The 27,736-nt window shown below is 45.1% G+C and overlaps 1 protein-coding gene across 1 annotated transcript in view; it reads right to left on the reverse strand.

Moving 5' to 3' along the window:
- KIF15 (kinesin family member 15) overlaps positions 1 to 27,736 on the reverse strand; it is a 183,337-nt gene that overhangs the window by 52,005 nt on the left and 103,596 nt on the right. The window contains exons 17-24 of the mRNA XM_073550085.1: positions 18,435 to 18,635; positions 17,618 to 17,725; positions 16,468 to 16,573; positions 16,072 to 16,237; positions 11,959 to 12,109; positions 10,937 to 11,022; positions 10,781 to 10,859; positions 10,581 to 10,667 (exon numbers count right to left, since the gene is read on the reverse strand). Of these exons, the coding sequence (XP_073406186.1) occupies positions 10,581 to 10,667; positions 10,781 to 10,859; positions 10,937 to 11,022; positions 11,959 to 12,109; positions 16,072 to 16,237; positions 16,468 to 16,573; positions 17,618 to 17,725; positions 18,435 to 18,635 (984 nt within the window). The remainder of the gene's footprint in view (positions 1 to 10,580; positions 10,668 to 10,780; positions 10,860 to 10,936; positions 11,023 to 11,958; positions 12,110 to 16,071; positions 16,238 to 16,467; positions 16,574 to 17,617; positions 17,726 to 18,434; positions 18,636 to 27,736) is intronic.

Consider the following 27,736-nt stretch of genomic DNA (forward strand, 5'->3'; position numbering starts at 1 on the left):
CTCCTTCGCCTATCGGTAAGGCAGGCATGCGTGCAAAATGCAAACGATGCAACAAAGAGATGCAAGGCCTGGTGGCGCGAAAGAGGCAACATCATGAGAAGTGCGGTGATGAAGATGACCAAAGAAACACTTCTGAACAGGCAGGATCTTCAGGTTGGTAAACATTTTTATTGAATCCTATTTCTAAAGACTGAACTGTCATGCGTGAGAAAAATTATATTTCTTATTATTACTGCATGTTACTGTCATTTGGTACAGTTATGAAGAAAAACAAATATTCCTTTTGGGGCAGGGGCAGTGATGTGTTGTGTACAATAAGCAGAAATTGTATAAACAATAAAATAACAGCATTGACTTTTTTTGTTTAGGGGAATTCATGGATTTTGGAAACTATCCACCTCCAAGATCACCATCATCCTGTTCTACAGTTTCAGAGTTATCCATCCAGGATAGTGCTTCATTAGCAGCAGCAGCATCATCATCAGACACCCACAGCCACATATCACCATCACCCAAAAGGAAGAAAAAACCTTTACCTCCTGGAACCACCATAGATAGGTTTGTGATAAGAACTAGCAGATTAGAAAAAGAGTTGATTGATGAAAAAATTGCCCAGTTTATTTATGCAACGAACTCTTCTTTCCGTCTGACTGAGAACCCACATTTCATTAATATGGTTCAGTCACTGAGACCAGGATATAGTCCACCCAGCAGAGCTGATGTTGCAGGGAAACTGCTGGATCAAGTGTATGACAGAGAAATGGAGCAATGTGCCACAGCTCTGGAGGGTAAAATTGTTAACCTAAGTATTGATGGGTGGAGTAATGTCCACAATGATCCTACCGTATTGTATGTGCTTGTATAACAACAGAAGAAGGTAAAGTCTTCCTTGCACAAACTGATACGTCAGGAAATGCACACACAGCAGAATACTTACAAGAAGTGGCAGTAAAAGCTATAACGACATGTGAACAAAAATTCAAATGTCTAGTACACAGTTTGGTCACTGACAATGCTGCAAACGTATCCAAGATGAGAAGAGATTTAGAAGAGCAGGGAGGGAATACAAAGCTGCTAATAACATATGGTTGCAGTGCTCATTTGCTGCACCTCTTAGCTAAAGACTTAAGTGTTCCAGAAATAAAGGCTAATGTTGTTGAAATTGCTAAATACTTCCGTAATAATCATTTTGCTGCAGCAGCTCTGAAAAGGATGGGTGGAACCAAGCTAACGCTCCCACAAGATGTTAGATGGAACTCTGTGGTGGACTGTTTTGAGCAGTATATCAAAAACTGGCCTATTCTGATGACACTTTGTGAAGAAAATCGAGATAAAGTAGATGGCACTGTCACGGCCAAAATCCTCAACATTGGGCTTAAGAGAAATGTTGAACATATGCTGAGCTTCCTGAAACCCATCTCTCAAGCTTTAAACAAAATACAGAAAAATAGCTGTTTTATTGCGGATGCTGTTGAAATTTGGAAGGAACTGAGTGAACACTTAAAAACAGAACTACACATGGACAGAATTAAATTACAAGCAGTAAACAAACGAATGGGACAAGCACTGACTCCAGCTCATTTTTTGGCAAATATTGTCAATATCCAATATCAGGGTCAAAACCTAAGTGCTGAGGAAGAGGAGTTAGCTATGACATGGGTATCCAGCAATCATCCATCTTTAATGCCAACTATAATAAACTAAGGGGGAACCATTCAAGAAATATATGTTTGCTGAAGATATTTTAAGGAAGGTCACACCAGTAAACTGGTGGAAGTCACTTAAGCGCTTGGATTTAGAGACTGTTCAAGTAATGATTTCACTTTTAACAGCAGTAGCTTCTTCTGCAGGCGTTGAAAGAATATTCTCTTCCTTTGGACTCATTCATTCTAAATTGAGAAATCGGTTGGGACCCAATAAAGCAGGAAAGCTTGTTTTTCTTTTCCAGATTATGAATAGGAACAAAGAAGAAGATGATGATGATGAAGATGACGACAAGTGAGCTACAGAGGACAGCAGGGACAGTAGTATTTAAGTTTTTCATGTGTCGGCTGGGCTGACAGCCTAAGTTTTTTTAAAATATATATATATTTTGTTTAGCCAAATTAGTTAACAAACATGGATGTTTGTTTAAGCAAATAACTTATGCTGTAATGTTGTTATTGTTTCAGTTGAATAAATCTATTTAAATTGTTATTAAGGTCAGGATTATTTTTCTCCTTCCTAAGTACAACAGAACAGTGGTGTCCAAATATGAATGTTTAACCCATTAAACTGGGGAGAAAAAAGTAATATAAAAAGTGATTCTAAAAATCTTCATCTACTTGCATGTTAAAGTAGCAAGAACTAGTTTAGGTAGAAACTTTGATTTAAATCACTGATTTAAATCAAGCCTTACTGACTAGTGATTTAAATCGTGATTTAAATCGTGATTTAAATCAGTTAGATTTAAATCAAATCCACCCGGCGCACAAGTGACACCATTTTGGAAACTATACCCCTTCGGGAACCTATCTAGATGTGAGGTGAGCACCTTGAACCCCCAAGTGCTTCACAGAAGTTTATAACGTTGAGATGGAAAAAATTTAAAAAAAAAAAAATTTTGACCACAAAAATGTTTTTTTAGCCCCAAAGTTTGCATTATCACAAGGGAAAAAGGAGAAAATGGACCTCAAAATTTGTTGTGCAATTTCTCCTGAGTACACAGATAACCTATATATGGTCAAAAACTTTTACTTTTGAGGCACAGTGCAAAGCTCAGAAGGGAAGAAGTCCCATATTGGAGTTCAGATATTGCTGGACTGGTTTCACGGCGCCATGTCACATTGGTAGAGCCTCTGAGGTGCCAGAACAGCAGAACTCCCCATAAGTGCCCCCATTTTACAAACTTCGCCTCTCATCTAGGGGTGCAGTGATTATATTGACACCACAGGTCTGTCACAGAATTTTATACCATTGGGCAGTGAAGATAAAAATAATTTACATTTTTACCTCCAAGACTGTGTTATCCCCAGATTTTACATTTTCATACTGAGAAATGGGTAAAAATGGCACCAAAAATGTCCCACAATTTCTGCTTATTGTAGAAATAACAGGATTTTGGTTGCTTACCGTAAAATCTGTTTCTCAGTCTTCATTGGGGGTCACAGGAACCGTGGGTGTGTGCTGCTGTCACTAGGAGGTTGACACTATGCATGAAAAAAATGTTATCTCCGCCTCCGCAGTATACACCCCTCCGACCGGCTGTAGGACAATCAGTTAGTGAAAAAGCAGTAGGAGGAGACATTATCATGCAAGTCATCATATTCATGACAAGTAACAAAATTATGTGAGGGCACTGTGCCCCCCAATGAAGACTCTGAGAAACAGATTTTACGGTAAGCAACCAAAATCCTTTTTTCTCTTTCGTCTCATTGGGGGACACAGGAACCATGGGATGTCCAAAAGCAGTCCCTGGGGTGGGAAAAGACAGAAACTTCCTTCAGGTCGGAGAAGTCACCACTGCCGCCTGCAAGATTCTTCTGCCTAGACTGGCGTCCGCTGAAGCATAGGTATGGACCTTATAGAACATTGAAAAGGTATGCACGGACGACCATGTGGCTGCCTTGCACAACTGCATGGCTCATGCCCTGTTGTGTACCGCCCAGGAGGCGCCCACTGCCCGGTTTGAATGGGCCTTGACCCCAGCAGGGGACACCCTGTCCATCACCTGGTAGGCTTCCAGAATTGCCATTCTGATCCAGCGAGCAATTGTTGCTGTAGAGGCCTGCAAACCTCTTCTCACCCCATTGAGGATAACAAAGAGCGAGTCTGCCTTCCTGAAGGGAGCAGTCTTGGCCAGATAGACCTGGTCAGGGCGACAAGGGTCTAGCTTATTCAAAGAACGCTCCAGAAGATGGGTTGGAGCGGGACAAAATGCTGGAAGGATTGTATCCTCATTCAGGTGGAAGGCCGATACCACCTTGGGAAGAAATTTAGGAGGAGGCCGCAAAACAACCATGTCCTGGTGCATAATTAGGAATGGAGGGCGACAGGACAATGCCGCTAATTCTGAAACCCGCCAAATAGAGGTGATGGCTACGAGAAATACCACCTTCCAGGACAGCAAAGACATGGGAGCTTCCCTGAGGAGTTTGAAGGGTGAACTTGTCAATGCTTCCAAGACCAAGTTAAGATCCCATGGAGCCACAGGGGATTTGCAAGGAGGGGTCGCATGTGCCACTCCTTGCAGAAAGGTCTTAATCTGTAAGCGGGAGGCCAAATTTCTTTGAAAAAGAATAGAGAGAGCAGATACCTGGCCTTTCAAGGAACTTAGGGCCAGACCGCCATCTAGCCCTGTCTGGAGAAAAGCTAAGACGGATGGCAGGGAACAGGGCATAGGTGTGATGTGATTAGACTCACACCAGCCAAAATAGGCCTTCCAGGCTCGATAATAGACCCTGGAAGAGGATGGCATCCTAGCCTGGATCATTATATTAATGACTCGGTCCGAAAATCCCGCTGCTCTCAGTATTGTGGTTTCAACGGCCATGCCGTCAAATTGAGCAGCCGAGAATTCGGGTGGTGAAACGGCCCCTGAGCCAGGAGATCTGGCCTGTCGGGGAGGGGGTGCCTGTGACAAGACTGAAAATTTCTACGAACAAGGCCCTCCTGGGCCAGTACGGGGCGATCAATATGACCGACTCCCCTTCCGCCTTGATTTTCTTTAGCAGTCTGGGCAGGAGAGGAAGGGAACAGGTGAGGGAGTCTGAACTGTGTCCAGGGAATGACCAGCGCGTCGACCCCTATTGCTAGAGGATCGCGGTATCTTGAGACAAACTGTTGGACCCTTCTGTTGCGATGCCAGGAGGTCCACGTCTGGAGTCCCCCATAGCTGGCATATCTGACGGAACACGTCCTGGTGTAAGGACCATTCTCCTGCCGTGAGCCCCTCCCGACTGAGGAAGTCGGCGGCCGTGTTGTCTGTGCCGGGAATGTAAACTGCCAAATTTGCTGGAATTGCGGTTTCTGCCCAGTTGAAGATTCTGGATACCTCGGCCATTGCCCGGGGACTTCTGGTTCCCCCTTGGTGATTGATGTATGCCACCGCCGTGGCATTGTACGTCTGAATCCGGACTGGCTGGTTGTTGAGGTATCTTTCCCAATGTAGAAGTGATAGAAAGACCGCCCTCAGTTCTAGAATGCTGATTGATAGTGAGGATTCTTGCCTCGACCATCGTCCCTGGACCGTCAAGTGGCGGAATACCGCACCCCAGCCCAGGAGACTGGCATCTGTAATTACTACCTGCCAGTGGACAGGGGGAAGGGCCATCCCAGATGAACAAGGGGGAGGTCAACCACCACTTGAGGGACTCTCTGGTCTGAATGGAAGGGGCGACCCAGCGAAGAGATGGACCAGTCGCACTGAAGGAGGATGTTCCTCTGCAGTATCCTGGAACGGAACAGGGCAAAAGGTATTGCCTCTGAAGCTGCCACCATCCTTCCCAGAGTTTCCACCTGAGGAAGACGGCTGTGACCGTAGAAACGCGTTGTGGGTATTGGAGGAAGAATTAAAGCTGAGTTTTTTTTTTTACCCTTTTTCTGGTTTCTGCCTCTCCTTTAGCGCTCCTATAGACTGCTTTTTTTGTCGTTGTTTCACCATCCTTCCCAGGACTCTCATGGCAGCGCGAAAGGATAGAAGCTGGAATTTCAACAGAGAGAATTCCCTGCTGGAGGGTAATCCACTTTCTTTCTGGGAGAAAGACCATCGAGCGGCGTGTGTTGATTACCATTCCTAAGAATTCTAGGCGTTGTGTTGGTGTTAGGTGGGATTTCTCAGTTTATGATCCAACCAAACCGGGACAGCGTATTTAAAACTACTGCTAGATCTTCCTGGGCCTGAGCGAAGTAGGGCGCTTTGACGAGAATATCGTCGAGATATGGTACCAATATTATGCCTCTGACCCTTAATACCGCTACCATCGCTGCCAAAATCTTTGTAAAAGTTCTGGGGGCTGTTGCCAGCCCAAATGGCAGGACCACAAACTGGAAATGCTGCTTTTGGACAGCAAAACGCAGAAACCTCTGATGTCCCTGAAAAATGGGGACGTGTAGGTAAGTGTCACGGATATCTATGGAACATAGCAATTCCTGATCCTCCATAGACGTAATTACCGTCCGAATCGATTCCATCCTGAAATGACGTAAGCGGACCCATCTGTTTAGCCTTTTGAGGTCTAGAATGGGACGAACTAAGCCATGTTTTTTGGTATCACAAACAGGTTTGAGTAAAAGCTGGTAAAACGTTCCTGCTCGGGAACGGGGACGATTACTCCTGCGTTGAGGAGAGAGTCGATCGCCGCAAAAAAACCTAGAGCCATAGCAGCGTCTTTTAGCGGTTGCGATAGAAAGAAGCGATCTCGCGGAAGCACGTTCAAGTCTATCTTGCATCCTGTCGACACTACCTCCTTTACCAGATATCCTCTACTGAACTCTGCCAGACATCTCTGAAGAGGAGAAGGCAGTCTCCTAGTCTGGGAGAGGTACTGGGAAGGGAGTTGGACTCCCTGCTGGCGTCAGGCTGAAGTGGCTCTTCCCCGGACCTGACCTGGTAGCTCTGCCGTTGAAACTGCGGGAATGTCATGAAGGGGTGGCCCGAAAGGATACCTTCCTCCTATCTCTCAGTGCTTGCGAACTCTGTGGGCCCTGAGTATAAGTGCCTGTTGCTGGGGTATGTCGAAAGGGCTGAGCCCTACGTTTGAAAACGTATCGACGGGGCTTGGCCTGAGGGAGAAGGGAGCTTGTACCCCCCGTTGCATCCTTAATGATTTGATCTAACCATGACCCAAAGAGCCGGGTGCCCTGAAACGGCAGATTGGTCAGTGATTCCTTTTAGGACAAATCAGCCTGCCAAGCCTTTAGCCAGACTGTCCGCCGGACGGCTACCACGTTACTGGATGCTTGAGCTGCGCAAGACGCGGCATCCAGGGCTGCTGATACCATATACCTCCCGGCATGAGAGATCTGATCTGCGAACTCCGCCAGTTCCGCTGGTGGTGACCCGGCCAATATGCCCTGTCTAAGCTGTTTGGCCCATTCTGTTACAGACTTAGCTACTCAGGCTGAGGCGAAGGCTGGACACAATGCAGCGGCTGCTGCCTCAAAGGCAGATTTTGCCAGGGACGCTATCCTCCTATCATTGTGATCCTTTAGGGCTGCCCCACTGGTGAGTGGGAGGACTGTATTGGTAGCGAGTCTGGACACCGGTGGATCCACCGAAGGGGAGGCAGTCCAGTTAGCAGTGACATCTGGAGGGAAGGAGTATAGAATCACAAAACGATTTCCTCTCTGAAACGACCTGATTGGGTTTTCCCTTTCCCTGGCCAACACTTCCTCAAAATCCTTGTGGGAGGCGAAGACCCTAGACGCGGACTTATGACGCTTAAATGAAAAAGCCAGATCATTAGGTTTTGATGTGGCGTCCCCAATGTTAAAGGTCTCATTGACTGCGGCAATGAGGCCCTGAACCATATCCTTGACCTGGGACTGTTCTGGCCCGTACTCAGAACCCTCCTCTGAGTGTGTCTCTGATAATGCCTCTCCCGATTCCGAGGATGAGGACTGGGAGGAGGCAGACGGCCAGAGGAATTCTGGCGGAGAGATGGAGTGAGAAGGGGACCTGGGTTGGTGGTCCTGTCTAAACCTTTTACGGCCTCTAGAAGGCTCCCTTGCTACTCCTGCCTCCACTGGAGTCTGAAGTGGCAATCTGTCAAGCACCGTTATCAAGGTCTGTGATACCTTGGTAAGGTCGGCCACGGACTTAGATAAGGAAGAGGCCCATCCTGGACACTCACTGTCTCCCGTGGCGATGGATGGCCCCTGGGCGGCAGGCAGGGTGGCTTCCTCCTGCTCCAGGGATAATGCGAGAGCTGACAGGCAAAGCGGGGGGGCTGCACCTGCTCTCTAGCGTAGGTGACACCGTATGTCTGCTGCAATCTGAGCAGAGTGGCGAGGACTGACCTGAAGGAAGCCTGACATTGCATTTGGTACATACAAAATACTTTGCCAGGGTCACTTAAGCAGATGAGGAGGAGGAGCGGGACTGCTCTCCCTTGGGCATACTGATAGGTTTTACCTGGTGCTGACCTTTGGGGGTAGAAAGTGGAGTGAGGGAGCAACCTGTAGTGCAGTACTCACATACCCACGACCTGTGTCGCTGCCATCCGAAGGCAGATGAGGGAGAGAGAGATCGAGGTGAACAGCCCTGCCGCTGCCTAGAAGCCTTATGAAATCTCCGCCTGGAAGCGGTGGGCAGGGCCCTGCTCTGGCCTCCTGGAGCACCAAGATGGCGCTGGTACATGAAGAGGAAGCCAGGGGGCGGAGCCTGCCAGAAGCCGGAATCTAGCGTCGGCCTTGCTGGGCTCCAGCTGGAGCCCAGGGCCATAGCGCTGCCACGGGAGGAGGCTGGAACCGCGCTGCACCGCGTGCTTGAAAGTAAGTGTTGGCTCTTCGCATACAGTAAGTATAGAGCGATGGGCTGTAAGCCCGAGTGCTGATTACAGCCAGAGTGGTGGTGAGCAGATCATACAACGCAACAGCCTCTTACCTCCGGTTCACCCCGTAACAGGGGTCGGTTTATCTGCATGATAAGATTGCTGTCCCAAACCTTTTCTGCAGGTCGTCTCTCTCGATCATCAGGCTCTGGTGGGCGACTGATGGGAGACGAAGGTCAGGACCAGGAGCTGCCACCTGAACACGAGTCCTGTGTTAGGGGTTAGGGTCCTGCCAGTGGGATTCATGAGGATACTGGGTGGCAGTACACGCTGTACTCATGATCCCGATGTGGGAATACAGATGTAGCAGATCTACTCTGTATCCCTCCATGGTTATCTGAAAAGGAACGACGCACATTGAGGTAGGCATGAGTCTGCGAGAGACCCCTGTCCACCTCCTGCTGACACTAAGCAAAACTGATTGTCCTACAGCCGGTCGGAGGGGTGTATACTGTGGAGGCGGAGTTAACATTTTTTTCATGCATATTATCAACCTCCTAGTGACAGCAGCACACACCCACGGTTCCTGTGTCCCCCAATGAGACGACAGAGAAACCTAATATGTGGCTGTACAGTACTGCTTAGCCACACGGCGAGACTTGGGAGGGACTGAGCGCTATTTGCCTCCTGGATTGCAGATTTTCCTAGAATAGTTTGCGGATTCCATATACAGAGTCCCTAAGTGCTCGAATAGCAGAATCCTTTGGGAATTTACCTACAGATGTAGTGACGATTTTAACTCCGTGGATGTTTTTCAGAAACAAGCAGCAGTGAATGTTGCTGAGTGAAAATTGCTAATCTGCTATTGTAGTGCCGATACATTGTACTTATGCCCAGCTCGTGTTTCTGGAGACACGCACCTGTATAATAGGTGGGGTCTCATTGCTACAGAAATGCCAAACATGTGGACGCTAAATGTGGTTTAGGGACACTGTGGCTCAGAAGGGATAGGGGCATTAGGAAATGGGAGCGCAGAATTCACTGGATTTCTTTTGGTGGGGTGAGGTGCCATATCGCTTTTCCAGAGCCTCTGTACTACTAGTAAAGTGGGAGCCCCCTATATTTTTGTTAACAGATGACGGACCTGAGTGGGGACTTGCTTTATTTGTGGACCGAAGCTTTTGGAAACATTTTACACAACATTTAGGATCACATTTATCCGGCGCTATACACCGAGCACTTACTTTCCATCTAAATCTCCGAGTGACGCGACAGATGAAACCCCAGAGGGATCAATTCACTATAATGAAGCAGCAGAGTTACTCTGGACTCTGTCTGGCCTATGTTCAGCGGTGTCCTTTTCAGAAGTGCACAAAACTGTGGACGACCATGCTTTTATGCTCGCCTAAATAGACGAACACTGCGGGATCACAGGTGCTATGGCGATGGCGTCCATAGTGCTTCCATCTGCCTCATTGTAGGGAATCTTCTGCCAGGGGTTCAGTCTGAATAACTTATTTCAGAGAATTACACAGAAACCCCGGTGTAAACGATCAGCGTAGAGTGGAGGATAAATGTGAGCCAAGCCATACTGCAATCTTTGGGAAGCAGAATGAATAAATCAACAGCAGGTAAAGAATTGGATTTATTGATTAGGCGACTTTATTCTTCGGGTCGGTGCGATTACAGCAATACCAGATATACATTGGGTTTTTCTGGCTGCTGTCACACACTAAAAGACGCTTTTCATTGCAAAAACTATTTTTTGCTTTGCCATATTTAGACAGCTATAATTTTTCCATATTTCGGCCCACAGAGTCACGCGACAGCTTTTTTGCACGACAAGTTGACGTTTTTATTGTTACCATTTTCGGCAGTGCGAGTCCTTTTTACACAGGACAATGAACATATGAGAACAATGATCTTGTGTGTTGCTTTAAAGATCATTTAATCTCTATAATGAGTGTTTTGCTCTTTTATTAGGTGATTAGCAGCCTGTTTAGACGGCAAAGTAATCATGAACAGTTGCAGATTATCTGACAGTGTAAATGCTCTTTCAATGTTTTCATAGTAAAACTATATTTCTGGTGGAGTTTTGGCATAACATACCTTATCTGAGGAAGATTTTTTCTCCAGTTCATGGATGGTTTCTTTGGAAGAGATTAAACCAAATTCTAATGTCTGGAGATTGACAACCTGAAATGAGTGATATATTGTATTTAATCTATTGTAATTGAACAGTTTACATTAAAAGTTTTTTTTCAAAAGAATTATGTGATATGTTCAGAGTTGTCTGATTCATACATTACCTGCAGTTCATACTTTGTCAGAAGCTCAGAACACTGTTTCTTCAGATTCACATTCTCCTCCAGAACCTTCACCAGCTCCCTACAAATAGTCATCTAACATTATATTTCTGCAGATCCAGATACATTATATTTGACTATTTCTACTGTGTCACATACTTTGACTTGTTCTCCTTATCCTCCTCTAGCTGACATTTCAGAGTTTGTCTGTGCTCCTTTTCAGTTTCTAAAAGCTGCAGAAGATTCTGTTAAATAAAAAAAATATTTTTCTATGAGGAGTTTCATGCCATGTAAAAAGTGCTTACAGTGATTCACATTTTGCGCCAATTCAATTCATAATATTTTATATGGGCCATACTACTTTTTATATGTCAGAAGTTTCCTCGCCGATAGTCAACCCCAAATTGTCAACTTTAGCATAGACAAAACCCAAGAAAAAAAACAGAATGAGCATATATCATATAGTAAGTACCGTATATAATAATAGTAAATGTAAATAACATGGGGTACTTAGATAAAAAAAGCATAAACGTAATCCCACCACGACAAGTTGTACCCAATCGGGATGGTGTTTTCCTGTCTGTAGAAAAAAAATACCTTACCTTTTGTCAGACAACCGCAATGTAGAGAAGGGCAGTCCCAGAAAAGGGCTTGACTTTTCAGACACTTTCCCATGGGATTATAAAGGGATTTTGACAGTGTACTCATTGCACACCAAAATGATTCGGTAATCTACAAATCACAAGGTGACTGCAGAATTTTGACTAAAGCCTGGAAAGCGCCTTTAAAAAGCTAACAGAAAACTATGCTTCCTGTACTTAAAACAAATGCAGAACAATATTCTCAGGAAAGGGTGAGCATTATCTGAAGGGGCAACATCTTTTGCTTGTTTGGTCTTCATCACAGACAGGTTAGTTGGGTAAGGTTTTCTGTAGCTTCATGTGGTCCCTCTACTGGGGTAATACAGCTAAAGGAACCATAAACCAATAAATCAGCTTTTAACATTTTTGCAGAAAGCCGGTTGCCTTATAGCATTGTCAGAGGCACTGGAGAATAACTTCAGCTCCTAGAACATACATAGCAGAGTTCTTCATATATTCTAAGTTGATCGCAAAACGTAAGGATCATGTAAGTTGATATAAAAAAAATGCAAGCTCAGGATATAAAACAAATGATCTTACGCCAAGTTCAGCTTTCAGCGTTTCATTCTCTCGTTTCCAATCAGAAAGCTCCTGTTTCAGTTGGTCAGTCTCAAATTTCATCACCTCCTCTAAGTTGTCGTATGCATCTTGGAGGGATCGCTTCTCCTCCAATAAAGTCTCATGTTCCAGCCTAGAGTTTTTGGAAAAATAATCTTCATTAATATCAAATTCATGAAACTATTTGTTGCAATTCGGCAGCAAAAATTCATATAAATTGAGTAAATGTCTCGAGACTAAATGTCTATGGTAAGGCTATGTACCCCAATTCCTGACTAAAAACCAGACTCCTTCCCAGGAAACGCGTTTTTAATGCGTTTTTTCCCGGAGCGTCCCCAGTCTCATAGAATATAGTTAGAAATGCGGATTTTTCCGCGAAATGAATGAGCATGCTGCGTTTATCGAGATGCGTTTTTTTTCATGGAAAAAAATGCAGCAATATGCACAAAAAGTGTGGAATTCACTAAAATGAATGGGATGCTTCTTGTAAGCGTTTAAGCATTTTTGCCAGTAAAAACGCATAAAATACGCGAAAAAAAAACGCTTACATGGGTACACAGCCTAAGGCTAGTGTCACACTAGCGTTTTGGAGCGCAGCGACGGCCTGCGCACGGCCGCCGCTAAGCCCCGCCACCTGCCGCGCCCCGCCGGTAGCTCCGCCCACCGGCGACTGACGCTGCATGCGCCCCCTATCTTTATCACAGGGGGCGCAGGCCGTGCGCAGTATGCGTTTGGCGGCGCATGCGTCCTTTTGACGGTGCGCCGACCTGCGCCAAACACAGCCTGCTGCAGTTTGGTTGTGTAGGCGCACCGTCAAAAAGGCGCATGCGCCGCCAAACGCATACTGCGCACGGCCTGCGCCCCCAGTGATAAAGATAGGGGGCGCAGGGCACATGCAGCGTCATGCGCCGGTGGGCGGAGCTACCGGTGGGGCGCGGCAGGGGGCGGGGCTTAGCGGCGGCCGTGCGCAGGCCGTCGCTGCGCTCCAAAACGCTAGTGTGAAACTAGCCTAAGTCTTTGGAGAAAGCTTCACCTGATAGTCCTAAGGCTATGTTCACACGTTGCTTTTTTGCTGTGTTTTTTTTCCTGATCTCTTGGCAGTAAAAAAGCTGCATACAAAAAGCCAGTTTTTCTGACTTTTTTGCTGCTTTTCTTGCTATGTTTTTCAGGATCCGAAAGTTCAGCTTTGCTTCTCCCATACAAGCAAGAATAATACAAGGTGTTAGCCCACCAACGCAAGACGGTGGCAAATTGATCAAATTATTTAGTGGAAAAAGATTTTTAGGTCTGAAAAAAATAGCGATTATTCTGAACAAAAAGGTTAATGAAAAAAATACATAATTACAAATGTAACAACAGCGGAGGAGTTGAATGGGTCTGGAATAGTTTACCTAAGACATTGGCAGAGCACTTTGTAGGTCAGGCACTGTTTACTTCACAATCGAGTGCATCCATTTCCTCATTTTGATAAGTAAGCTGTTTTTCGGTATGCAGCTATTTATTCAGACTAGTTCTTGATGTGCCATCAGTTTTCTGTTATTTGTAAACTTCACTCATTGGTCAGCCATTGAGTTGGTCAGGTATTGTTCAATTTCACACATTGGTCAGGCAATGCATAGTTTTACACATATCACTAATTTAATTAAACTGTACTTTTATTTTTCCATCATTATGGCCATGTGAGGGCTTATTTTTTGCGGGACAAGTTGTACTTTTGAACGACATCATTGGTTTTAGTATGTAGTGTACTCGAAAACGGGAAAAAAATTCCAAGTGCGGTGAAATTGCAAAAAAAAGTGCAATCCCACATATGTTTTTGCTTGGCTTTTTTGCTAGGTTCACTAAATGTTAAAACTGACCTGCCATTATCATTCTCCACGTCATTACGAGTTCATAGACACCAAACATGTCTATGTTCTCTTTTATCTAAGTGGTGAAAAACAATTCCAAAGTTTGCTTTAAAAAAAAAAATGTGCAATTTTCCCGCGACCCGTAGTGTCTCCATTTTTTGTGATCTGAGGTCGAGTAAGGGCTTATTTTTTGCGGGCCAAGTGGACGTTTTTAATGATTCCACTTTTGTGCAAATACGTTCTTTTGATCGCCCGTTATTGCATTTTAATGCTATGTTGCGGCGACCAAAAAAACGTAATTCTGGTGTTTTGAATTTTTTTCTCACTACGCCGTTTAGCAATCGAGTTAATCATTTTTTTTTACTGATAGATCGGGCAATTCTGAATGCGGCAATACCAAATATGTATATGTGTGAATTTTTTTTCAATTGTTTTATTTTGATTGGGGTGAAAGGGGGGCGATTTAAAATTTTAGGTTTTTTAATTTTTTTTTTTTAATTTTAAACACTTTTATTTTTTTACTTTTGGCATGCTTCAATAGCCTCCATGGGAGGATAGAAGCATGCCATACTTGATCGGCTCTGCTACATATTGGCGGTGGGCAGATCTCCCATATGTAGCAGATTTACGGCATTGCTATGAGCGCGACCACTGGGCGGCGCTTATAGCAATGTGCCTGCAACAAGCATAGAGGTCTCTATGAGACCTCTGGTTGTCAAGGCAACGCGTCGCCGACCCCCGTGACGGGGTCGGAGATGTGCTCACTTCCGGCCCGGCGGCCGGAAGCGGTAGTTAAATGCCCGCTGTCAGTGTTTGACAGCGTGATTTAACTAGTTAATAGGCGAGAGCGAATGTGCGCCTATTGCAGGCACATGTCAGCTGTTTATAACAGCTGACATGTCACGGCTTTGAGGTGGGCTCACTGCCGGAGCCCACCTCAAAGCAGGGGACTCTGAAAGCTGACGTACTATCCAGTCAGAGGTCAGAAAGGGTTAACTTGAGAAAAATAACAAAAATAAATGGGTTTCACAACTTCCTTTTTCACTAAAAAAGCAGCAGAAACTGATGGCAATGTTTTTTGTTGCATTTTTACTGCTTTTTCACACTCATTGCTTTGTGTGGGTGAAAAAAAACGCTGTAAGGGTATGTGCACACGCTGCGGATTCGCAGCAGTTCCGCAGACATTGTGCAATACAATGTTAGCCAATGGGATTTCAAATCCGCAGTGCACATACTGTGAATTTGCTGCGGTTTTTAATCCGCAGCATGTCAATTCTTTCTGCGTATTCCACAGCGGTTTGCACCTGTTCCATTGTCCAGGTGCCAATCCGCAGGGGAAAACCGCTGGCAAATCCGCAGGGCACTTTACCTGCGGTTTTACCTGCAAATCCGCAGGTAAATCCGCAGCGTGTGCACTCACCCTAAAAGTGACATGCTGCAGTTTGCAAAAACACAGCAGTTTTGCAATTCAGTCAGGAAAAAAAAAAGTGTGTGCATGAGATTTCTGAAATCTCCTAGCTTTTGCTGGTACTGTAAAAAGCATCTTTTAGTTTGCATAAAAAAAGCATCAAAAACGCAGCAGATCCAGCAGGACTGTCACAAATTGGTGGAGCGGTCCTATGAGGTCGGGGTTCTGTTTTAACTTCAGTTTTATCTGTAACCTGAAGGTGACTTAATAGTGCCAGGTGACTTAATAGTGGGGCAAGAAGCCGACAGGTACATCATGCACTGTTCAGTTCATGTCTTGCCAGGTCCTTTGGGTTACATTACATTCTCAGGTCACGAGAAGCGGAACAGGACAAAGGCAAGCTGTGGGCGCGGTAGAGCTTTGTGGGTGTTGATGTAGCAATGCTATGTGTGGTGGGAATTGTAGTGCGTCTCTGTGGACATGCTACTGTGAGTGGGCGGATTATATTATGGGGACATTATTATACTGTATGCAGGGAATACATTATGGGGACATTATTATACTGTTTGTAGTGAGCACTACAGGGACCTTATACTGTTTCATTATACTGTATGTGGAGGAATTATACTATATTAAGACCACTTACTAGGAAGACTATTTCTGTGTGGCCTGGCTTAGTGTAAAAAAAAAAAGTTACCGCAGAGTACAATACACCACGATGTGTCTCTCTTAGGATTCAAAGTTGGGTGATATGACTGTTCAATGATACATGTTGTTAAACAGACTAGGAGAAAGTCCTATAGTACTTTATGTGCCCTCGGATTCACTAGGCAATACCTGACATTATCCAGTTGCAGCTGGACATTGATGTGTCGGTCAGACAGATGGCTCATCTCTTTCTCTTGCTTTTCCTTGAACAGACTGTACTCTATCTTCACAGCACGAAGCTCGCGGTCTGCAGACTGAAGAACCACTCGCAAGTCATGAACCTCGCTCTTTAATACTAAAAAAAGAATTGAATCAGTAAAGAATAAGTTACAACAATCAATGCCATAAGGTCTCAAGTGCTTGCACAATGATGTGAACGAAATTATTTGTGTTTCATACGGTTACCTGGTAAACAGTAAAAGTTAAATTCTAAAAATCTATGCCATGATAACTGAAAACTAAACGTTGCCATAGTAGAAAGAAGTGGCTACCTGAAGATCTACCCAAAAACTAGACACAACTTACCATCCTCATTGCTCTTAAAGTCTTGTCGTTGTTTTTCAAAACCATTAATTTGTTCAAGAAGCTCCTGTTGCTTTGAGCTCCAGGTGGCTTTTTCTGAAGTGAAGTGCTGTAAGGACATAAATATGGCATAAAAACAAAAATAATTTAAAAAGGTGTTCTCTGGCACTGCTCACCCCTATATCCAGAGGAGAGTGGTGCTGATGAAGTCATGTCTACACGTACCTGCTGGGATGCAGGCACAACCAGTATATAATGTGCACATGTCCAATTCAAGAAAAACAGGCGCCTATACAGTGTACTCATCACTAATTTTTTCATTTACGCAAACATTTGCTACACTTTTCTATTGATGGCCTATGTTTAGAAAAGGTCATCAATATCAGATCGGTGAGCGTGCAACACCCAATCAATTAGCTTTTCCCGGCTCCGGCTGTATGAGATCAGTTGCAGAGCTGCACAGCTAAGTTTATTGTATATGTTGAAATGAAAATGCAATTTAGTTTTTTTTTTTTTTGAAGTATTTATAGCGTTTATTGTATGGTAAAAATGACCAGGAATGATTCTTGATGTCAGTAACATTATGACAATACCAAACTTGAAAAAAAAATGCATTTAGTGGTGAAATTTTCTTAGTAAAGTTGTAAAAAATTAAGTTTATTCTTTTACTACCGATTGTTTTTTGTGTGCTGAGCTGAAAGTGTTATTGATACCAGTTTAGGGCACATAACTTTTTTGATCACTTTTTATTATTTTATTTTTTTTTAAAGGGAGGTGTGGTGAGTGAAAAACTAATGGAGGAAAAAGGAGTGGTGCAATAAATCAAATTTTTATATTTTAATATTTTTATTTTTACTATGCTTAAGGGACTTGAGCCTGCAGTCCTTTGATTGCTTGTTCTACATACAAAAGTATTGCAGTATATAGTGTAATTTATGGTCCCCTATGAAGCCCCGTCTGTGGCTGAGCATCCCAGAAGCCTCAAGATGGCATCCATCTGGGCCTGTAGCAGGGCCCCAGCCGATATGGTAACTCATTGGTACCCATTGCAATTGGGATACTGCAGGACATCATAATCCACCTTCGTGCCAGTATAAATGTTTCTTGTGTGACATACCACACAAACAGTGCCCTCAGTTTGCATTCTCACTACCTCTTCCATCTGTGCTGAATGATGCTCCATCTTATTTAGCTGTTGCTGAAGCTTCAGGTTTTTACTCTCTTCTTCATCCAGCTTGGCTTGTAAAGTTGTTACTTGCTCCTGGAAAATAAAGTCCCATAATAATCAAATACTACTCCATTGTGCTTGCAGACTAAATTCAAGAGAAATAGCAGAACCAGCTAAGAATTCCACTGCAATCAGCTACAAACCCACATCTTCAGAGGCTGTCTGGCCTACCTATGTGATAACAGAGCACCAGTCCTATATACATTTGGCATGATGGGCAGTACCATGAATGTGGCTGAATTCTCAGTTTTTGCCAGGAGTCTCAATATTATAGATTTTGTATTCCTGAGACTTGCCATTTAAAATTCTGCTACTACCCCTCACAGTGAACAATTTTTCTTTCTATTTGTTCTATAAGTTCAAAATTCTGCACTGATTAACTTCTTAATGTAATTTTTAAGCTCTGTTCTATCAGATACACAGCTACTAAATCCATGCATAGACACATCTAAAATAAAACGTGCCGACCAGCTGGTTATCGCTTGAACCTAACAGTATGTAGTGAGCTCCCAGGCGCCTTCTACTGGTGGCTCCAGGGAGATTCAAACGTTAATATGGTGTGTCTGTGAAGGGATCTGAAGAAACCCCAAAACTTCAATTTCTATAAACAATTAAGAATTGAGGTTTTTTTGTTTTTTTTTTACGTATTAGGAGTTCATAGTTTTCTAACAAACACCCACCGGGTCTCTGCAAGGAAAAAACGTGATCCCCAATAATGAGCTCTACTCATTTTTCAGCATACCTGCACCATTCTTAGCTCCTCAGCAATAGCTTCATAAGCTTGTTCACTCATCTCTGGAGGGATGGGCTCATCAACAATATTCTCCAGATCATCGCCTCCTGACTTGGGTGTATCCATGAAGTCAGGCTGCAAGCAATCTGGGCTGGAACGTGGCACAAGTCGAGACCTCAAGTTGTAGGCTCTTGTAGGAGTCGTCATATTCTAATAGCAGATTAAAAATAAAATGGAAGATCAAAAAAGTGAAAATGGAGCATTATGTGCACAGGAAATGCCTAAGAATGGGGACAATAGCAAGAGCCAAGTGTGTGCCTTGGCATGTACCTATATTGCAAATGTGCAGTGGAGTGGATTGCAAAAGTACTCAACCGCTAGGCTTTTTACCCTCTTTGTTACACTACAACTTGTGTGTAAATATTTTTGTAATCCGATTTCTGTGTGATGCATCAACGCTATATAGTCTGTTATGAATGGGTCACCGAGGAGGATAGCAGGACCAGGCTAAGCCACCAGAAAACCAGAGAGGTTAGTAACTAAGCGGATTGCAGACCCCTGATCCTATCCACACAACTAGCAGTAGCCGTGGAGCGTACCTATGATGTCCTAGACGCCTCGGCACAGCCGGAGAACTAACTCAGCCTAAAGCAAGAAAGGTGAAATCTAAACTGCCCTGGAGCAGACCCCAAAGGAATAGATAGCCCCCAAACATATATTGTTGGTGAGACAAGATGAAAACACAAACGCAGGTAGGAAAATAGACTGAGCAAATGATGGGGCCCAGACTGACTAGACAGGACAGGAAAGGAAAGACACTGTCTGCAATCACGCAAAAAACCCTGAAAAATCCAACACGTCTGATGCACAAAAAAACACTGAAGTCACACGACTTCGTCCCCACTACATCAGCACTCTGGTATATACTGAAAGCAAAGCAAAAAGAGACCAATATACAGTTAGGTCCATATATATTTGGACAGAGACAACATTTTTCTAATTTTGGTTCTAGACATTACCACAATGAATTTTAAACTAAACAATTCAGATGCAGTTGAAGTTCAGACTTTCAGCTTTCATTTGAGGGTATACACATTAAAATTGGATGAAGGGTTTAGGAGTTTCAGCTCCTTAACATGTGCCACCCTGTTTTTAAAGGGTCCAAAAGTAATTGGACAGATTAAATAAATGTAAATAAAATGTTCATTTCTAGTACTTGGTTGAAAACCCTTTGTTGGCAATGACTGCCTGAAGTCTTGACGTGTGTTTCCTCCTTTTTGATCCTCTGCCAGGCCTTCACTGCGATGGTTTTCAGTTGCTGTTTGTTTGTGGGCCTGTCTGTGTGAAGTTTAGTCTTTAACAAGTGAAATGCATGCTCAATTGGGTTGAGATCAGGTGACTGACTTGGCCATTCAAGAATCTTCCACTTCTTTGCTTTAATAAACTTCTGGGTTGCTTTGGCTTTATGTTTTGGGTCATTGTCCATCTGTAGTATGAAACGACGACCAATCAGTTTGGCTGCATTTGGCTGGATCTGAGCACACACTATGGCTCTGAGTACCTCAGAATTCATTTGGCTGCTTCTGTCCTATGTCACATCATCAACAAAGACTAGTGACCCAGTGCCACTGGCAGCCATGCATGCCCAAGCCATCACACTGCCTCCGCCGTGTTTTACAGATAATGTGGTATGCTTTGGATCATGAGCTGTACCACGCCTTCGCCATACTTTTCGCTTTTCATCATTCTGGTAGAGGTTGATCTTGGTTTCATCTGTCCAAAGAATGTTCTTCCAGAACTGTGCTGGCTTTTTTAGATGTTTTTTAGCAAAGTCCAGTCTAGCCTTTCTATTCTTGATGCTTACGAGTGGTTTGCAGCGTACAGTAAACCCTCTGTATTAACTTTTATGCAGTCTTCTCTTTATGGTAGATTTAGATATTGATACGCCTACCTCCTGGAGAGTGTTGTTCACTTGGTTGGCTGTTGTGAAGGGGTTTCTCTTCACCATGGAGACTATTCTGCGATCATCCACCACTGTTGTCTTCTGTGGGCACCCAGGGACTTTTTGCATTGATGAGTTCACCAGTGCTTTCTTTCATTCTCAGGATGTACCAAACTGTAGATTTTGCCACTCCTAATGTTGTAGCAATTTCTCGGATGGGTTTTTTCTGTTTTTGCAGCTTAAGGATGGCTTGTTTCACCTGCATGGAGAGCTCCTTTGACCGCATGTTTCCTTCACAGCAAAACCTTCCAAATGCAAGCACCACACCTCAAATCAACTCCAGGCCTTTTATCTGCTTAATTGAGAATGACATAACGAAGGGATTGCCCACACCTGTCCATGAAATAGCCTTGGAGTAAATTGTCCAATTACTTTTGGTCCCTTTAAAAACAGGGTGACACATGTTAAGGAGCTGAAAATCCTAAACCCTTCATCCAATTTTAATGTGGATACCCTCAAATGAAAGCTGAAAGTCTGAACTTCAACTGCATCTGAATTGTTTAGTTTAAAATTCATTGTGGTAATGTCTAGAACCAAAATTAGAAAAATGTTGTCTCTGTCCAAATATATATGGACCTAACTGTAACAGGGGACAGAACAAACTGACACAAGCAGTAACATATGGGCGGTGATCCAGCACAGCCCCAGCAGGAGCAAGCTGACCCGCACAAAGCAGAGATAGACAAAACCAGATCAAATGCAAAAAGATTAGCAAATGAACCACTTAGGCTATGTGCACACGCTGCAGATTCACCTGCAGCTTTTTTCCCGCGGAACCGCAGGTAAAGTGACCTGCGGTTTTGCTGCGGTTTGGCCTGCGGTTTCACACCTCTACTATGTTAAAGGTGTGAAACCGCAGCGGAATCCGCAGAAACAATTGACATGCGGCGGAAAAAAAAACGCAGCAAAACCGCGCGGAAAAAAACGCAGCGTTAGCACTGCGGTTTTGAAATCCCATGGGGTTACATGGTACTGTACCATGTCTGCGGAACTGCTGCAGTTCCGCTGGGCCAAAACCGCAGCGTGTGCACATAGCCTTAGCTGAACCATTCAGGATCGGTGCAGGAGGGATCAGACCTCAGAAGGCACAGGAAGAAAATCACCAGCAGGGATTGAAGGAAGTCAGCTGTCTTAAATACACTAGTCAGAAACCCCAGATCTCCAATCGTCATCATCATTATCAGGTGGCAAGCCTCTGTCAATCTGACCAGCTCCACTACCTCCAGTAACCACCAAAGGGAGCCCAGAAAGAGAACTCGCAACACCACTGTCAATCTGACCAGCTCCACTACCTTCAGTAACCACCAGAGGGAGCCCAGAAAGAGAATTCACAACAATAGTCCAAGTTGGTGAAGTGAAAAAAGTAGATTTACATTATATTTATGGGATCAAATAACTAAAAATTGGCATGCGCACTTGTGTTCCTCCTTTTGCTACTAGGCCCATAAAAAAATTTATGGTGCAAGCAATTCCATTCATAAGTCACATGCTTAGTGACATGAAGTCCACCTGTGTGCAATTCAAGTGTCACAGTATATACAAAACTTTTTTGAAAAGCCACACCATTCAACAAGAGGCACCACTAACCAAACAACACCATGAAGACCAAGGAGATCTCCAAACAAGTCAGGCACTAAGTTATGAGACGTACAAGTCAGGGTTGGGTTGTAAAAAAAAATATCCCAATCTCTGATGAGCCCCCGGAGAACCATCAAATCCATTATCATCCAATGGAAACAACACGGTACCACAGCAAACCTGCCAACAGAGATCCACCCTCCAAAACTCTCAGCCCGAGGGAGAGGGGGAGGGAGAGAAATTTATTGATTTTTTTTACTATCCCGGAACACCATTTCTGGGTTAAAAATTATCCCGGAGCAAAGCTTCCGGGCATGCGCACATGAAAATAGCGGACCGTCAAGAAGAAATAACGTTGCAGTGTCCGTCTCATCCGCCCGGGAGACAGAAAAATCCGCCAATAATGTAAGTCTGTGGGGGGGAAAAAAACGGATCCGCCCCTTTTTTGGCGGATCCGTTGTTTTCAAAAATTGGCGGATTATGACTGACGTCAAAAAACTGAAGTGTGAAACAGGCCTAAGCTGTTGCCTTTAGTTGTTACCAAGCAGCTCTGTGCAAAGATTGCAGTATAAATGTGATGACCACTTTGCTAGAGGGAATTCTAACTCCTTTTGCTTTAGGATGTGGACAGGCGAGCATATGGAAAATGGTCTGATTTTTCATCTGTATTGTCATCCGTGTGCCATTTATGTGTCCATATTTTACATCCGTGTGACATCTATATATTTGTAATGTAAATGATCAAATACAGTTTCAAGGTTAATAATGGCAAAGTACCATAAAAATCAGATGCAATATGGATGATCCTTGGACATATAATGATCCTCTATACAAATATAATCCCCTCACACAAACAAACAAACACATTTAACCTACTGCATCCAAAGAGAGACAATGGGATCCAGGGTTACAAAACCAATATCCAAGTTTAATAAGAAACAATACTACATACAGTAGTGTACCTAACTAGGTGACCTCATAAATTGTTCACAAATAATAATAGACAAAAAATAGAAGCAACAAATACAATATACCCCTCTAATAGATATGTCCTTACTTACTATATAGACAGTCACAAAATATATATGGCTAACACACACATCGTATGTTGGAAAAAGAAGAATATCTCTATATTAACCATTGTGTGTATTATATCAAAGATACCTTCGTACATGACACATGATATACACTAATAGTAAGATATGTGAGTGAGTGCAGAGGTAAAATATAATGTGACTATAATAGTCTCCACAGCCATTGCAAACACATTAGGCAACATTATATAGATATACAGAAAACATATACTATATATATCGCAGTCAGCACTCCAATTCTTTTTTTTATGTATATACTTGAGTATAAGCCGAGGAACCTAGTTTTACTAGAAAAAACTGGGAAAACGTATTGTCATCCCTATCCTTGCATGCATGGCTCCTCATCCCCATCCTTGCAGGCATGGCTCCTCATCCCCATCCTTGCAGGCATGGCTCCTCATCCCCATCCTTGCAGGCATGGCTCCTCATCCCCATCCTTGCAGGCATGGCTCCTCATCCCCATCCTTGCAGGCATGGCTCCTCATCCCCATCCTTGCAGGCATGGCTCCTCATCCCCATCCTTGCAGGCATGGCTCCTCATCCCCATCCTTGCAGGCATGGCTCCTCATCCCCATCCTTGCAGGCATGGCTCCTCATCCCCATCCTTGCAGGCATGGCTCCTCATCCCCATCCTTGTATGCATGGCTCCTCATCCCCATCCTTGAATGCATGGCTCCTCATCCCCATCCATGTGTGCAAGGCTCCTTATCCCTATCCTGGTCTGAATGGATCCTCAACCCTATTCTGGTATGCATTGTCCCCATATCCCTATCCTGGTATGCATGACCTTCTCACCCCTGTCCTGATATGCATGGCCCTTCATCCCTATTTTGATTCTGCATGGTTCCCCATCCCTATCCTTGAATGATTGGCCCCCATCAAAACACAAAAAAAACCCGAAAAAACATATTATACTTACCTTCCTGCACTCCTTCGCAGTGTCTTGTTCTGATGCCAGCAGCTGCTTTATGCTTTATGAATACTCACTGCTCTGCATGCCGGGACTATGTGCGTGGAGGGCACTGAGTATTCATTGCCATTAAGTAGCGCACACAATGTTAGCCGCATGGGAGAGGAGAGAGGTGAATATTCATTTATCTTAAGTAGCGGGGACACGTGAACGCCCGGCAGCTGCACGAACCAGCTGACACTGTGCGCGCTATTATACAGAAATGAATATTCATAGCCAGTGCAGTTAATATTAATTTCTCTTTAGCAGTGGGCACAGGCTTTAATCGCAGCAGTCAGCTCCTGCCACCCGCTGATGCTCCCCCTCCATGTTCTGGACCTGCACTTCAGTACAAGCCGAGGGGGATGTTTTCAGCACAAAAAAAGTGCTGAAAAACTCAGCTTATGTGAGTATATACGATATACTATATTAATGTATCATGGTAATCAATTAGAAAGTTTTTAGTTTTTTGTATTACCTGTACTCATGGTGCATACAAACATGGGGGTACATTTTTGATATAATAAACCCAATGGTTAAATGCATATCTATTAGAAGGGTATATAGTCTTTGTTGCTTCTGTATTTTGTCCATTGTTATTTGTGAACTATTCATGTGGCCACCTATTCAGGTATACCACTGTATGTAGGATTATTTGTAAATAAACTTTGATATTGGTTTTGTAAACCCAGATGCCATTGTCTCTCTTTGGACTCAATAGGCTAAAAAACAGGATTTTTTGGGTTGCTTACCGTAAAATCTGTTTCTCGGAGCCTTTATTGGGGGACACAGAGACCATGGGTGTATGCTGCTGCCACTAGGAGGCTGACACTATGCACAAAAAAAGGTTAGCCCCTCCTCCGCCGTATACACCCCACCGACCGGCAGGAAGTTCCTCAGTTAGTGAGAAAGCAGTAGAAGTAACAGAATAGATTGAGAACAGAACAAACAACTCAACTGTAACAAACCGAGAAACATAAGAACAGGAGTTGTAGAACATGGGAGGGTGCCGTGTCCCCCAATAAAGGCTCCGAGAAACAGATTTTACGGTAAGCAACCCAAAAAATCCTGTTTTCTCGTTCGCCTTATTGGGGGACACAGAGACCATGGGACGTCCCAAAGCAGTCCCTGGGGTGGGAAACAAACTTCCATCAGGCCAGTGGACTCGCCACCGCAGCCTGCAGAATCCTTCTACCTAGGCTGGCGTCCGCCGAAGCGTAGGTGTGGACCCTGTAGAATTTCACAAAGGTGTGAACCGATGACCACGTTGCAGCCTTGCAAAGCTGCAGCGCGGAAGCTCTGTGGCGCACCGCCCAGGAGGCACCCACCGCCCGGGTAGAGTGCGCTCTGACCCCTGGAGGGGCCACTCGATGCTTGACCCGGTATGCCTCCAAAATTGCCAATCTGATCCAGCGTGCAATAGTGGCCTTTGAGGCTGGGTGACCTTTCCTCGCCCCGTCAGGAATGATGAACAGAGAGTCTGACTTCCGCAAGGAAGTCGTCCGGGCTAGATAGACTCTCAATGCCCTGACTAGGTCCAGCTTGTTCAAGGACCGCTTCCGAGGGTGAGCTGGGCTCGGGCAGAAGGATGGCAGAACAATGTCCTCATTGAGGTGAAACGAAGATACCACCTTCGGAAGAAAAGAGGGCGGAGGCCGCAGAACTACCTTGTCCTGATGAAGGACCAAAAAAGGAGAGCGGCAAGAAAGTGCTGCTAATTCCGACACGCGCCGGATGGAGGTTATGGCCACCAGAAACGCCACTTTCCAAGAAAGGAGGGAAAGGGAAACGTCCCTGAGAGGTTCAAAAGGAGGACCCTGCAGAACCTGAAGAACCAAATTAAGATCCCAAGGATCCACGGGCGCTCGGTACGGAGGAACCGTGTGAGCCACACCCAGGAGGAAGGTTTTGACCTGGGGCCGGGAGGCCAGCGTTTTCTGAAATAAAATGGACAGTGCCGAAACTTGACCCTTCAAGGAACTGAGAGCAAGCCCCGCATCCAGCCCTGCCTGCAGAAACGCCAGAATAGAAGGGAGCGAAAAAACCAAGGGCGCGATGTCATTGGTCTCACACAAGGAGAAATAGGCTTTCCAAGTACGATAATAGATCTTCGAAGAAGGAGGCTTTCTGGCGCGGATCATGGTATGAATCACCCGATCAGAGAATCCTGCCCGTCTCAAAACCTCGGTCTCAACAGCCACGCCGTTAAATTGAGCGACCGAGAATTGGGGTGGCAAATCGGGCCTTGAGACAGCAGATCTGCCCTGTCGGGAAGCTTCCAGGGGGCGTCCGCGAGAAGGTTGACAATGTCCGCGAACCAAGACCTTCTGGGCCAATTCGGGGCGATGAGGATGACTGGAATCCCCTCTGCTTTGATTTTCTTCAACAACTTGGGAAGAAGAGGCAGAGGAGGGAACAGGTAGGGGAGCACGAACTGTGACCAAGGGACGGCCAGAGCGTCGGCGCCCACTGCCAGAGGGTCCCGAGACCTGGACACGAATTGTGGGACTTTCCTGTTGAGGCGAGATGCCATGAGGTCTACATCCGGAGTTCCCCACCGACGGCAGAGCAGATGAAACACCTCCGGATGTAGGGACCATTCCCCTGCCGCGAGACCCTCGCGGCTGAGGAAATCGGCGGCCCAGTTGTCCACGCCGGGAATGTGAACCGCGGAAATCGTTGGAACAAAGGTCTCTGCCCATTGAAGAATTCTGGACACTTCTGCCAGAGCTGAGACACTCCGTGTCCCCCCTTGGCGGTTGATATACGCCACCGCTGTGGCATTGTCTGTCTGAATCCTGACAGGCAGGCCCTTGAGGCGCCTTTCCCAGTGGACGAGAGCTAGATGGATCGCTCGTATCTCTAGGACATTGATCTGCAGAGCTGATTCCTGAGTCGACCATCGACCCTGAACAGTGTGATTGCGGAACACTGCACCCCAGCCGATGAGGCTGGCGTCCGTAGTGACAATCTGCCAGTGAACGGGAAGAAAAGACCGCCCCAAGAGAATGAGGGGAGACGTCAACCACCAGTTGAGAGACCGCTTGATCCGGCATGAAAGGCGAACCGGACGATCCAGAGACAGAGCCGACCCGTTCCACCTGGACAAAATGGCCTGCTGGAGTGGCCTGGCGTGAAATTGGGCAAAGGGAACTGCCTCTATCGCTGCCACCATCTTCCCCAGGACCCTCATGGCTGTCCTGAGGGATGGAAATCATGTGATCTGTAATGATCGCACGCCCTGCTGCAGGGAAAGGATCTTGTCTTGTGGGAGAAATACCCTTGACCGACGAGTGTCGAACAGAAGGCCCAGAAACACAAGGCGTTGAGTAGGGACCAGACAGGACTTTTTCCGGTTGACGATCCACCCAAAACTGGACAGGGTGTCTAGAACGATCGCCACACTTAGGCGGGCCTGTTGAAAGGAGGGAGCCTTGATCAGGATATCGTCGAGGTACGGAAAAAGAACGAGACCTCTGATCCTCAACAAGGCCATCAACGCCGCCATAATCTTCGTGAAGACTCTGGGAGCGGTGGCGAGCCCGAAAGGAAGCGCGACGAACTGGTAATGTTCGTGGTGAATCGCAAACCGCAGGAACTTCTGATGTCCGGGAAATATGGGCACATGTAGATAGGCATCTTGGATGTCTATGGAACCCATGAATTCCTGCTCCTCCATGGAAGCAAT

The sequence above is a fragment of the Dendrobates tinctorius genome, unplaced genomic scaffold (assembly GCF_039654945.1).
Source record: "Dendrobates tinctorius isolate UK_male_01 unplaced genomic scaffold, ASM3965494v1 ptg000162l, whole genome shotgun sequence".
Lineage (NCBI taxonomy): Eukaryota > Metazoa > Chordata > Amphibia > Anura > Dendrobatidae > Dendrobates > Dendrobates tinctorius.